General features: G+C 49.7%; 1 protein-coding gene across 1 annotated transcript; it reads left to right on the top strand.

Annotated features, from left to right (window-relative positions):
* On the top strand, window positions 1-2,022 carry LOC144173463 (uncharacterized). Its single transcript, XM_077701879.1, has one exon. The coding sequence runs from the start codon at window positions 68-70 to the stop codon at window positions 1,253-1,255; it is 1,188 nt and encodes a 395-aa protein (XP_077558005.1). The 5' UTR covers window positions 1-67; the 3' UTR covers window positions 1,256-2,022.
* The last annotated feature ends 12,890 nt before the right edge of the window (window positions 2,023-14,912 follow it).

Below are 14,912 nucleotides of genomic sequence, written 5' to 3' on the forward strand. Positions count from 1 at the left end.
GGATATTGCTCACGAATTCCGGTTTTGCAGAGCACTTCAGACACCCGACGAGAGGCCGTGCACAAATATGACACAGTTGGTGAAGCAGTTTAGAATAACTATCCCCTTTTGGGTAGTCTTCGTTCTGGTGGCGGTACTTGGCTATGGGTTCACAACGGCGAGTGACTGCTCCGGGCGCTTTGCGTTGGAGGACTCTACCGTTAAGCTGCTCATACAACAGTACGTGAACTCTACTGAGAGTGTAGTCGAGTGCCGTTTTGTGTTCGAAGGACCCCAGGACTCCGGTTTTCTACTATTCGCGAATGACATAACAGCAGTGAATGACGCAGAAATACCCGGATGTCCCGCTGTCATCTACGACAATGCCGACGCTTCTGGAAGCCCTGTTTTCTCCCTGTGCGGTCACTACAACACGCAAACCATTCCAGTTATTTCCCCGCTCGCCCTAGTCGTCTACAAGCCCGACTTTCAAGGTGAGCCGTACACACTGACGCTGGACTTGCAAGTCGCCTTGACCGGAGGCTCAAACCTCCGGAGTTGCGGCGACTCTGAGATCAAGACGGTGCCCGAGGTGCCTCTTTTGTACTCGGTGGGTTTCAGGGAAGATTCTGGTTCAGGCGATGCCGAAGAATTTTGCGACCTCAAAGTGACCGGCCTCTCCCACGGCCAGACATTGGGTACCGAGTGCATCCTCACGAGTGATGGCGTCTGCCGATACGACGTCCTTCTAAGCAACGGTAGCGTGGCTGAATCACCGAACTCTGTGGACCTCGATGCTGTCGGTGGTGAGGCGGTGGTGAGACTCTTTCCGGCAGGCATCACAGGTGTTTTGATTGCAAGGGTACCTTCTGGATTTGTAGCCGTGACGTCTCTTGATCCTCCGCTTCTTCCATCGACAGAAGCTCCCGACTCAAGCCTTGCGACAGTTGGCACGAATTCAGGTGGCGAGGCCTTGACGCAGGATTCGGAAAATGCATCCGTCACTGCGGCTGCAGGCACATCGATGGATGAGACCGATGGACCCGTGGTGGAGTCAACTAGTGAGGAGTCTGCCCAGAGTGGAGCAACGTCAAGCACAAACACGGCTGTTGAGTGTAGTGACGTTGACACTGAGGTTAACACTGAAAATCATGATAGCAAGCCCACTATCTGGCAGAGAATGGGTGACTGGTTTAGTAACGCTTGGACGACCGTTAAGAACGGTGTGTGTAGTGCCTTCAACACCGTGAAAAATTGGTTTAAGAACTTGTTTTAAGCAGCTGTGCAGATGGATTCATTTTTTGTTAATGCTGTATCATAGCAGTTAGGGGGCTGAAAAAGGATGCTATTTTCCTAAAGTTTTTGTTTATTTTGGCGTGTTGTTACAAATGTTGATGTGCGCATCTGTTAGTTCATTCTTTGCTTCGCAGACAACATATTAACCTACAGAGTGGAATTTTTAAATGTTTCAAATCTGTGTTGTGCGCATAACTTCAGGTTGAGGTCTAGAACGACTCGTTTTGTTACTTTGTACTTGTGCAACAAGTGTCAGTGGAAACGAAATTCCAATGCCACATGTTTGAATAATAGTTGTAGCCTTTAAATTGATCTGTTTCTTGGAAAGCAGCACTGTGGTTGTGCAGATGTAAGTTGTTCTGATTGACTGGTAACTGTGGCAATACGTTGGACAATAAAAACTTTGGCGCTAATTGCGGCGAGGGAATCGCCAAGTCTGTTATTTTATTTTGTTTTTTCAAACAATATTGCTCACAATGAATTCTTCAGGCGAGATTTTGGGAGGGTAATATGAGATTGCCTTCAATATTCTCTTCCAGCATTCGTCCTAGCGAACCTGACTGTTTCTGTGATCGTCTCATTTGTAACGTTGAGCATAAATCGCTTTAAAAACTCATTGATTGTTCAGTTGAACAGTACGGAAATCTTTTCATAAGATTTTCAGTTAAAAATTAAAAATATTGCGACAGGATTTAGACAAATGGTGTAAAAATTGCTTTTAAAAGCCAGATGTATTACTGTGTGGTGAAAAAAGGCCCCCACACCGATTTTGAACTTTTTTCGTGACCTTCCAGGTTATATTCTTCATCGGTCCTTAGTATTACAAACGGAGTTTTAATGGCAGCAGTGTGCACGACTAGCAGCTGCAAGTTAGTCACTTGCATGTCCAGTAGTTCATGTCATGAGCTTTCCACTATGAGGAGTGGGCGCAGAAATAGCTTATGGACTATCTGGAACTTTAGTAATCCCGCGGTGCTAGAGGAAGCAATGCTACAACGATTTCTTACACTGAACTGAGCCTGCACATATTAAACCAAATTAAATTATCGTCCTAATGTTGTGCTAACAAAATCGAAGACACGTTGCTGTAATAAATAGGGAAAACAGTTCGCTGGGCTATGAAAGATTGAACTGGAATAGACAAAGCAGTAGCTTTAGCTAAGTACCATTAAAAAGAATGCTTGCTAGTCACCCCGGACCCGGGCGATCAGGTCCGGCTGGTTGAAAGGGCCCGCCAGGCAGCTATTGCCCAGTGACCTTTGGACTGATAAGACCACCCATTGCCATGACCTCAGAATTAGGATACAAATAAAGTTTATTCCTCCTCCTGCTCCTTAAAGCACGCGAAAACAAGCATCCGATTTTCAAGCTCTGTCCCGCAGTTATACATCTCCCTTTACCATATCGGGTAAAAAAAGAAGGCTTATAGTTAAATTAAGAAGAAAAAATTCGTGAGCGCACAGGTTTTAAGCAAAGAAATGGAAATCTTGGGACATTACATTTCAAGCGCTTCTCCTGTCAGGGTCACGTTCACGTCCTACAATGCCGGAAAGGCTTTGTATTCGACAAGATGCAACAGTTCGTCTTAGCATAATCGATCAGGACGTATTTATTTATTCTGGTTTATTTACGTAGAAAATAAATTGAATACCTCAATGACCGGGTTCATTGCAGAACTCGGTGAAAATACTATTTTGAATACGGTGTAAAGATCTAGCCAGAACCATTCAAAGTTTTATTTCTCAAAGGAACAATGTTAGGTTCTGTCGTGCATTTATGTTTTGTCTGAAGTGAGCTGAAGGTTTCATCTGGGCTAAAAAATGGCGACAGGTGCTGCCTGTAGAAGTGCTTTTTGTAGTTGAGAAAGCTATTATTGCCTCTATTTGCCAATTATTCCTCAACACAGTTGCCATAGCATTTCGGCCAGCGGCAGAATCCCTGATCTAGAAACGATGCCAGAAACGGATGCTCCGATTTAAGCACACAGCAGGACACCCCCGGCCTGGTGTCAGTTAGGGCATGAATACACCAAAATCGATTTGTTTTGATTATTCAGTTTATTTTATTTTATTAGATGCGACTGCATCTCATTCACTCGCCTTGTCCCTGCATCCGGCGTCGTCTGCGGTGTCGTCGGCGTTGTCCACCCCTCCCCCATTCTCCTCGCCGCGCGAGCTGCGCTCTCCGCCGCTCACCCCCTCTCCTTTCCGATAGCGAACACTCTCTCGCGAGGGGCATTGGTTTGGATTCGATTGGATTGGCTTGGATTTGATTGGACTGGATTGGAGTGGATTGTGTTGCGTCATAGCCGTGGCAGACGCACTGGCGCCGGCGCGTCCCCTCACTGTTATGCGCGCTATAAAACGCGGTGTCTGCGCCTCTCCGCTCCATCGTTCCAGCGCCGTTCCTCCGCTGTCCAACACTGCAACGGGAACCCCTTATGCGTCGCATCTACACAGGGGTTCCCTCGAGGGGAGGTGGGAGTTTTTTTTCTTTATACATACTGCCGCCCAATTGCGCTATCGCAGGAGTGGGTAGGTACGTAGAATGCTAAACACGCTTTTCTGCACAGAAAAACAGAGATAAAATCACAACACATTTAAATTCGCGTGTTTCACGAAGTTTAGATACAGAAGATTATAATAAATAAAGCAATGACAATGAAATGAGCAAATGCACACAACACAATTACTTTAAATTATACAAAATGTCTTCCAAAGGGAATGACCTAGTTTTAACTTGTAGTAGATTCCATTTTTCAATTGTTCGCGGGAAGAAGCTGTTTTGTTACAGTGCACTTCCTTTCAATGCGTAGCATTCTTTGTCGAGTACCCCAACAGCCAGGGCAGTGTAACGCCCTGCGTTTCCACGAAAATGCAGATTTCTGGAAAGTTCCACCTGTAGTTGCTATAATAGCGTAAATGGAGACAATAGATCCTATGCAAAATGCGCCCCGCCATCTCACGTCAACTCCGGTAACTAGGTCCGCCATTTTGGTACGGTCGTTTGAAACCGAAACCAAGTAGCAAAGCTGCGCCAAACATAGTAGGCGGGCATTGACCGCTCTTGGTGGTGGACTACAATGCCGGAGCATTGCTGCGTGCCGCAGTGCACGCAACGCAGAAATACCGGTCCAAATGTAGAAAAGGTACGTGAAGTTCCAAGCTCTTGAACGAACTTTCCGACGCGAACTATGCCGGCACGAGCAACCTTTGTGACACGCTGGGCGCGGTGCGCTGGGAGCGAATATTTGTCGTTGGTTTGCTAAGCGCGGGATTTTGTAGTCACTGTCCGGATGAAAAATACAGCTGCGTTGGAGTTCCGTGGTCCAACCTTAGCATTCTAAATCAAGCCTGAGCGTGCGCCACCTATTTATGTGACTGACAGCGGCGCTCGACCTGGAAAACAGTACCACAAGTTGTCAAAATTAGGCTTTGTTCCTTCACTCGTCCCTGTGGCTCTGCGCCCGCTTCATTTCATTGTTATATGGTACCGCTTAGCCCCTACACGAGCCTTTATCTTACCTAGGGCTGTAAACAAACTTTTCTTGCCGCACTACGCCGTCACGGCGCGGTTGAAAAATTTCCTCTGTGGCGGGCGAGCACGGTATAGGAGTGTGTTATTGGTTTCTTTTACGTTGCATTTAGCCGCGTGTCGTTGCCGAAGTGGCGTACACTGTTTTGTGATGATCTAACGTTGGAAAAGTCGAGCTTTTGTACTTGGTTCCCGATTTGCCGGGCTGACAGGTTTGTTGTTACGTCAAGTTAACTTGTTGCCCATTGTCATTTCAGCCACGATGTATTTACTGTCGAATATTTTGCAACTAAAATTCACACTCACACGTGTAGTTTGTCACATGCTGCATGCATGCCTCCGAAGTAATGATATTGGCCATTGCTGTAGGTAGCTGAGGCAATTTTCAAGTTTTCTTAAAAAAAACGGCCAGAGTTGCATAGCGTAAGTCCGCCGTGCATCAGCTTGAGTGCTTTTGCTTTTTTGTATCCACAGTGAAAAGCCCAGTAAATTAAACTACTTCGCTGATTTATAGCGCGTGCAGTATAGCAAACTGTGGATATAAATGGAACAAAGGGAAGCCTTCGCGCACCCCTGCATGCCGTGGTCTAGTAAACGTGACGTTCCCTAGCCTCTGCGTGCTCGCGAGATGACCACGGCGTAATGTGGCTTGAATGCTTGCTGGTAGCTCATAGGCGATCCTTCAGGTGTCATGCCAGTCCTTGTTTCTGCCACTGTGGGGGGTGAGGCCAGCAAAACTGAGGCAAAAAATCCATTCCCAAGGCTACCAAGTTTTCTCCCAAGCGCCTCCACGGCACTTTGTTGCTGCTCGCATTGCTCCTGCACTCGACGTGCGCCGAACAGACGCATCGGCAAGGGAAGGGAGGGGCCGTTTTCTCGCGGGCTTCTCCAGTCAATGTCTTGGACACTCGCTGGCTTGATGCTCTGCTGTCTCGGACGTCACCACTGTTGTGGCAGCACAGTGCACGCAAGCTCCGGTGAACCTCTTTAAAACCTAGGGCTTGCAAGAGGGAGTAGGTGCACAGCAGCCAGGATGTGACTCCATGCTCCACTGCAACCCGCCGGGCAATCGCACGCTGCCTCACAATCACCCCACTGTCCGTCTCAAAGGTGAAGCACACAACATAGGGCCGGCCACTTTTCTTCTGGGAGCGAAAGAAGCTGCTGAGCACATGGATGAGGCCCAACCTGCAAGAACAGAGAGAGTAACAGTAAATAACACTCAGGGAAGAACAGGACTAGTCCGCTACAGTTCATGGTATAGGGACAAGGAACAGACTCAAAATGACCAGATTTTGTGTCTTGCTTAACACTGTTGCAAGGGCAATAATCTACACCTCAAACAGCAATGATGTCGAAATTGTCTTTCAAGTTCGAGCGTGCAAGTACCACTGCATGCTTTGTTAATGTATTTTCAAGAGAAGGAAGTGTAACATTTATAAACCTCACCGTGCGTAATGATACCAGTGCCCGAATAATAGTGTTCGTCATAACTTAAGCCAGCAATATTATGATTATCTGGAACTCACTTCCAGAATCTTTCGAGATAAACAGGTAAACATTCGGGCTATACCGATGAGCCATCGAATTAAAAAAAATTTTTTAGTTCAGTGAGTTCGAGCTAACGAGGGTTTACTGTATTATATGGTCGGGCACACTGAAAACATGCGCTTAAAAAAATACAACCACCCCACTGCAAAAAAAGGTTTTTGCGCAAACAGATTTTGCGCAAACAAAAACAGATTTTTCCGCAGAACATGTGGAATAAATAATGAAAACACACACAAAAAATTCGAGGCGTATATGCACTTTTGTCGTTGACTTCGCCGCAAGGCGCGATTGCTTTGCGGCAAACGCGTGGGCGGACGACCGTCACCGAAAACGGCCGCAACTTTCCGTAAACATCTTCGCCAAAAATCATCCAGTAAATTCGATGTACAGCATTTGAAAATAACTAATCCACCCACTATCGGCACGGTCTGGCGATTGTTGCTTTCCTCTTTCAGGGTTACTGCAACAGGGTCCCCGCTACGCATTTGCATGGTAAACAACGGTGAAGTGCAGAGTGCTATGCAAATTCTCATACCGGTTAACTCGCGTCAAGGAAAAAACAAACAAGGATTTGCTTACTGCGAGTCGCAGGTGTTGGTCCGCACCGATAAAGGCGAACAATAGGTCTCTGTGGCTAGGCGGTATGACCTGCTCCGCTGCCGCTCGGATGGGTATTTGGCGCAGCACCATGAGGGGTATGAGTCCTCAGACACAGTCGGAAGCGCAGACAAGTCCTTCGTCCTCAATCCGTAGTCGGGACCCGGAAAACGCCGTCTAGTTTTGGCCATACCGCGTTACCGTCACCTACTCTTCCACAGTAAACAATACGAGACTACCCGATCGTCGCCCGTACCAATATGGCGGACGGTCTTGTTTACATCAGTGTTGCTAAACCACCAAGCAATTTCGCATAAGGTATATTGGCCGAACGAAATATTGAGAAATAATAAATAATATAAATATGAAAAATACAAAAAATGGCAAACAGTATAACGACGTGCATTTCCACAATAATGCAGATTTCGCGGAAGTTCGACCTATATTAGTGGAAATGAGGTAATTGGTGGAAATAAATTTTGGAATACTAAAACAATAAGAAAAATAAACAAAAATTGAAAAATGACGAACAGTGTAACACCCTGCATTTCCACAATAATACAGATTTTCCGCAAGTTCCAAATGTAATCTTTATAACAGCGTAAATGAATTTTATTGGTCGAACAAAATTTTGAAGAACTAAAAAATTAGAAAAATATTAAGCAATTTAGAAAAATCTAAACCGTATAACGCGTTCAATTTCAACAATAATACAGATTTCGCGAATGGTCCAATTCGAATCGTTACAATAACGTGAATGGCTATAATTGATCGGACAATATTGTCACGAAGCCAAGGACGACGCAGTTGTCTTGCAGGAGAAACAAGTTTATTGGAGCGAACTTGTGCTCCCCTAACAACTCAAAAGAATACAGAGGCGGCGAAGCGGCGGTCAACAAAGTGACTTGCGTCAGCGAGCGTCGCAGAATCGAATGCCCCGGCGTCCGCACTGCAGGCTTTTTATCTTTCGGCGCGCGTGGTTCTGGAAACGTCGATTCGCATCGAGAACATAGTAGATCCAAGAAGATTATTCTGGGCTGTTCACGTTAGATCGGAATGCTCTCCCTATCACAACAGATAACACATGCGGCACAGAAAGAAAGAATGGAACACGCGCTTCCCTTGGCGCAGAGATAACGCAGACCGGCGCAGCCGGGCGGTAAAAGCAAAACACAAATAAACAAACCCAATGTATGGTTCGCGGCATTACCCCCCCTCTAAGAGTGCATCGACCCGATGCGAACATAAGCGACAGTCCGAACAAATGAAAATAAAAGTTCGTCATCGTCCGTAGAAAGGTTTTAGACGAACCACGTGGACGACTTCAGGCCGCCTGCGTTGTCGTGATGTGCCGGAGTCACCATCAGGGATCACTTCGTAGGTAAGTTGGCCAACACGTCGTAGAATCTGGTAGGGTCCGAAATAGCGTCGCAGGAGCTTCTCACTGAGTCCGCGTCGTCGGATGGGAGTCCAAACCCACACACGATCCCCTGGTTGGTACTCGGCGTCTCGGCGTCGGAGGTTGTAGCGGCCCGCATCCAACAGCTGCTGGTCCGTTATACGAACTCGAGCGAGCTGGCGGGCCTCTTCCGCACGTTGAAGATATCCGTGGACGTCGGCGTTGAGGTCGTCGTCTTCTACGTGCGGAAGCATGGCGTCGAGCATCGTAGTCGGCCTTCTACCGTAGACAAGCTCGAACGGCGTCAGCTGCGTCGTCTCCTGGATAGCCGTGTTGTACGCAAACGTGACATACGGGAGCACTTCGTCCCAAGTCTTGTGTTCAACGTCAACGTACATTGACAGCATATCTGCGATTGTCTTGTTGAGACGTTCTGTTAGTCCGTTTGTTTGGGGGTGGTACGCCGTCGTTCTTCGGTGATCCGTGTTGCTGTAGCGTAATACTCCTTGCATCAGCTCCGCAGTAAATGCCGTTCCGCGGTCTGTGATTAGGACTTCCGGGGCTCCATGTCGCAGCACCACTTGGCTTATAAAGAACTTTGCCACTTCTTGTGCAGTCCCCCTCGGAAGAGCGGCGGTCTCGGCGTAGCGCGTCATGTAGTCTGTCGCTACGACAATCCACCTGTTCTGTGATCGTGACGTAGGGAACGGGCCTAAAAGGTCCATTCCAATCTGTTGAAATGGTCTCGATGGGACGGCGATCGGTTGTAAAAGTCCAGCGGGTCTTGTCGGCGGCGTTTTTCGTCGCTGGCAGTCACGGCAGCTCCGGACGTAGTGGGTGACGTCAGAGGTAAGGCCGGGCCAGTAGTACCTCGCCTTGATTTTTCCAATAGTGCGGGCTGTGCCGAGATGTCCGGAAGACGGGTCGTCGTGGCACGCTTCCAAAATTTCGTCACGAAGGTCCGCGGGGATGACGACAAGGTAATTCGCTCTTGTTCCGGGGCTGAAATTCTTCTTCACGAGGACGGAGTTTCTCAGGCTGAATGCTGGTAAGCTGCGTTTGAAGGTTCTAGGAACGGCAACATTGCATCCCTCGAGGTACTCGATTATGACGCGTAAGTCGGGGTCGGCACGCTGCTGGGCGGCTAGGTCGCTCTCCGTCACGATCCCGAAGAACGCGCTGTCTTCATCAGCGTCTTGTGGTGGTGGGTCGACGGGGGCGCGGGACAGGCAGTCGGCGTCGGAGTGTTTCCTGCCGGATTTATAAACGACTGTAACGTCGAACTCCTGCAGGCGCAAGCTCCACCGCCCAAGACGGCCAGAGGGGTCCTTCAAATTGGCGAGCCAACACAGCGCATGGTGGTCTGTTACAACCTTGAATGGCCTTCCATACACGTATGGGCGAAATTTTGAAATCGCCCATATAATAGCCAGGCACTCTTTCTCAGAGGCAGAATAGTTTTTCTCCTCCTTCGACAGACCACGGCTGGCATAGGCGATTACCCTTTCGCAGCCGCTTTGCTTTTGGACAAGGACGGCACCCAAGCCTATATCACTGGCGTCCGTGTGCATTTCCGTTTCGGCATTTTCGTCGAAATGAGCGAGCACGGGCGGGCTTTGCAGGTGTTTTTGCAGCTCGCAGAATGCTTTTTCTTGGTCGTTTTCCCAGCTGAAAGGGGTGCTGTCTTTCGTCAAGCGCGTGAGTGGCTCTGCAATGCGTGCGAAGTTTGCGACGAAGCGCCGGTAGTATGCGCACAGCCCGAGAAATCTTCGCACGCCCTTCTTGTCTTTCGGCCTAGGGAAGTTCGCGATAGCTGAAGTTTTTGTCTGGTCAGGTAGGACTCCCGCGGCGTTGACGACGTGGCCCAAGAACTTGAGTTCCTCGTATGCGAAACGGCACTTTTCAGGCTTCAGCGTCAACCCCGACGTACGAATTGCCTCGAGTACAGACTCCAACCTTTCAAGGTGTTCGTCGAAAGTCCGGGCGAATACCACTACGTCGTCGAGGTATACGAGGCAGGTGTGCCACTTAAGGCCAGCTAGCACAGTGTCCATGACTCTTTGAAACGTCGCTGGTGCTGTGCACAGCCCAAACGGCATCACCTTGAACTCGTATAGGCCGTCTGGGGTTATAAATGCAGTCTTCTCTCGGTCTCTCTCGTCCACTTCAATTTGCCAGTAGCCGGTCTTCAGGTCCATCGATGAGAAGTACTTCGCGTAGCAGAGGTGGTCGAGGGCGTCGTCGATTCGGGGGAGGGGGTACACGTCCTTTTTCGTGATTTTGTTCAGTCGCCGGTAGTCAACACAAAACCTTAATGTGCCGTCTTTTTTCTTTACGAGTACGACGGGCGCAGCCCAGGGGCTTTTCGATGGCTGTATAATGTCGTCACTGAGCATGTCGTCGACTTGAGTCCGGATGGCTTCCCGTTCGTGTGAAGAGACGCGGTACGGTGACTGTCGGGTAGGTCGGGCTCCATCTTCGGTTATTATTCGGTGCTTCGCTAGAGGGGTCTGACGTAGTTTTGCGCTCGACGAAAAACATTCGCTATAGCGACGCAGCAAAGCCAATAATTTGTTCCGTTGTTCTTGCGGTAGCGCCGGATTCACGTCGAAGGGCTGCGAGAGCTTGAAGGTTTCTACGGGGGTACGTTCAAAGTCGGCGACCGCGATCACATCACTTGCTTCTTGAGTTTCTTCGAGGAATGCAATTGCCGCGCCCTTGTTTAAATGCTGGTACTCCTCGGTGAAATTAGTAACCAAAATGTGGGATTGGTGTTCCTTGAAGCGCGCAATGCCTCTTGCGACAGATACACCGCGGTCGAGAAGCAACCTTTGGTCACTCTCCACGATAGCGTCAACGTCAGGAGCAGCACCTTCACAGTAGACGGTGATCATCAAACTTGCGCGGGGTGGCAGGGTGACATGATCATCGGCTATCCTTACAGCTGCACGGTGTTCGGGGTTCGGTTCCGGCGTCATGGAGTGATCGGAGGAAAAAGTTATCGACTTGGTCTGCAGATCAATTATTGCGCCGTTGTCCGTCAAAAAGTCCATTCCGAGAATTACGTCGCGGGAGCAGTTAGGCAAGATGACGAACGCGGCAGGGTACGTCGTGCCGTCTATGGTGACGCGCGATGTGCACGTTCCACTTGGCGTCACGAGGTGGCCTCCTGCTGTGCGTATATGCGGACCGTCCCATCTGGTCATAACTTTCTTCAGTTTAGACGCAAATGGTCCGCTCATTACCGAATAGTCAGCTCCCGTGTCTACGAGGGCGACTACGTCAAAGCCGTCGATGGACACCTTGACGTCAGATGCAGTCTTCCTCGAGTTCCGGGTTCGTCGGGGCGTCGTATCTCTGCTTGTACGTGTTGACGGTCGGGCACTGTGCATCGTCGTTGTCGTCGTCTTCTCGACGGACGTCTCGGTCAGGTCGGGTACGCGTCGCGCCGTGTAGCTGTCGTCGTGTTCAGGAGTCTCGTCAGGGCTGGGTCGGGTCGTCCGGATGAGGGCATGTCGTGAATCACTGTCTTCGGCGCGTCCTTGCGTCGTTGGAGGGTTTCCAGTATTTCGCCGTAGAGCAACTTCACCTCCAGAAGTTGCTGCTTTTAGTTTCCCCCGCGTGGGCTGGGGGACCTTCCACGTGCGAAATCAGCATTGCTACGGCGGTTAGGCGACTGGTATGGGTAGGGCGATGGCGATCGGTGTGAGCGGGCTGGTCCTCGGTTGGTGTTGGACAGGTATTCGTCGATCTCAGTAGGGCGCTGGCCGGGTCGGGGGCGTGGGGCGTCGACGGAGAAACCACGTAGTCCGAGTCTCCTGTACGGGCAGCGACGATAGATGTGATCGGCCTCTCCGCAGTGGTAGCACAGAGGACGATTATCGGGAGTTCGCCATACGTCCGTCTTCCTCGGCGTCTGGTTTCGGGCTACCGGGGGTCGGGCGGGTGACAGTGGGCGGCGGTACGGCGGGGCCTCTTGACGGCGTGTTGGGGCAGGGCGGGGTCGACGAACAGCCGCAGAGTAGGTCATAGCCTCGGGCCCGCGGGGTGCTTCGGACGGCACAGAAGTTCCCAAAGCCTGCTGTACTTCTTCCCGGATCACGTCGGTCAGTGAAGTGACTTGAGGTTCTGGTGTCGTCACCGGGAAAAGTTTCCGCAGCTCCTCCCTTACCACTGCGCGGATAGTGTCGCGTAGTGAGTCGGAGTTAATAGCGCTGGCACCAATCGTCTCCGAAACCAGCGCATTGATTGGGCGGTCGTATTGCCTCGTTCGGATTTCGAGCGTCTTCTCCATCGCGGCAGCCTCAGACGCGAATTCGGACACGGTCTTGGGGGGGTTGCGAACAAGGCACGCGAAGAGCTCTTGCTTCACACCTCGCATCAGAAACCGTAGTTTCTTTTCCTCCGTCATTCCTGGGTCCGCACGGCGAAAAAGTCGCTTCATTTCCTCGACGAAGATTACGACTCCTTCGTTCGGGTGTTGCGTTCGAGTTTCCAGTAAAATCGCAGCTCGTTCTTTTCTCACCACGGTCGTGAAGGTCTTAAGGAACTCGCTTTTGAATTGCGTCCAGTCGGTCAAGGCGCTCTCGTGGTTTTCAAACCAAGTTCGAGCTGCATCCTCCAAGTAAAAGAAAACATGCCGGAAGGTTTCTTCATCGTCCCACCTGTTGAAGATCCGCACGCGCTCCAGCTTCTCCAACCATTCCTCTGGGTCTTCAGCGGGGGCTCCCCGGAACGATGGCGGTTCCCGGGGCTGCTGCAGCATGATTGGCGACGTTGTTTCTTGTACCATGGTGTTGGTTGCAGCGTTCCTTCTCTTGGGTCCTTCTGGCATCAAACCGAACTCGGGTGGTAAATCTTGCAGGCGGGGGCTGGCTCTTGTTGGACTGGCTTGGCGGCTTCTCGAGGTTGTAGTGGGCATGAAGGGTGCGTACCCAGCACCTCCACCAGATGTCACGAAGCCAAGGACGACGCAGTTGTCTTGCAGGAGAAACAAGTTTATTGGAGCGAACTTGTGCTCCCCTAACAACTCAAAAGAATACAGAGGCGGCGAAGCGGCGGTCAACAAAGTGACTTGCGTCAGCGAGCGTCGCAGAATCGAATGCCCCGGCGTCCGCACTGCAGGCTTTTTATCTTTCGGCGCGCGTGGTTCTCGAAACGTCGATTCGCATCGAGAACATAGTAGATCCAAGAAGATTATTCTGGGCTGTTCACGTTAGATCGGAATGCTCTCCCTATCACAACAGATAACACATGCGGCACAGAAAGAAAGAATGGAACACGCGCTTCCCTTGGCGCAGAGATAACGCAGACCGGCGCAGCCGGGCGGTAAAAGCAAAACACAAATAAACAAACCCAATGTATGGTTCGCGGCAATATTTAGAAAAACCAATAAATTTGACTGTAGAAACTCATACTCAAGACAAGCGGCATAAGAATTTTTACGCATCAGTAGATGATTCTCTGAATTTCTGCATCATTTTTTTCGAAAAGAAGGGGAGGCCCACAAAGGCGAGCTTTTCTCGAATCTCTGCCTCGAGCGTATCTGTCCTGCCACATATTCAGTTAAACAACGCAATAAAAAAGGCAGCTTTCTGTTTCAGAAGGCCGGAAAAGGCTGAACTACCTTGAAGTTGCCCCGCAACGCAAACGCACCTTTATAAATTTTACGAAGTCCGAAAAGCAGCGTCAGTGACGTAGCCCACAGCCCCGAGACACGTCTCGAACGCGTGTACTGCCGCTTATAGCTTCGGTATGAACAAATTAATGCAAAAAGGTTTTCAGCAGTGTTCTGCTTAGTTTCATTTTTGAAGTCACGCATTTTAGAAAAAATTACCACAGACAATCTTTATTTTGTTTATATTTAACTTTTGTAGGCAAGTGGCTTAAGAGGGGTGTGTTTAGAAATACCTGCCCTATCAACTTGTGATAGGTAATACATTACCTATCTTAAGTTGGCCACTACTGCAGATACGGAGATACAGGATGTCAAAGAGAAGCTATTATTTGGACAGTTTACGAGTTTTGAAGAATTTTTTTATAGGCGTCTTCAAACCAATACCTTCCCACTTAGAACTATTCTCCATACCATTCCCCCTTCTTCCTACTACGTCACGCGCAAATAGTACCCACCCCCAAGCGCCCTTCGCAATATGGCCTGGGAATGCTCCAGAATTCCTACTTTCCCTCCCATTCCATCCTCTACATTAAGCTGTAAGAAGGCATGCTGGCCAGCTCGGACCCAACCGACCAGCTTCATCTACTTTCCGCCAGTTCAACAGCAGCCTCGGAAAGCAACGCGTAACGTGCGCCACATTGAAATTTTTAAGTGCGAATGCACTTTATAAGCGACCCCAAACCATCCACCGCCGGCAGCGGCGGCGGCGGCTGCGGCGTCGGCGTCCGCAGTGTTCCTCTATATTTAAAAAAGAAACATCATCCGGCGCCAGGTTTCGATCCGAGGACTTTGCGGGCCGCAGCCCGACGCTCTACCGAATAAGCCACGGACGCGACACTGATATCGGTGTCAGTAACGCGCCTTATATCTTTAACGCAT

Source organism: Haemaphysalis longicornis, unplaced genomic scaffold (assembly GCF_048455015.1).
Source record: "Haemaphysalis longicornis isolate Haplotype H1 unplaced genomic scaffold, Haemaphysalis longicornis Haplotype H1 scaffold_3, whole genome shotgun sequence".
Lineage (NCBI taxonomy): Eukaryota > Metazoa > Arthropoda > Arachnida > Ixodida > Ixodidae > Haemaphysalis > Haemaphysalis longicornis.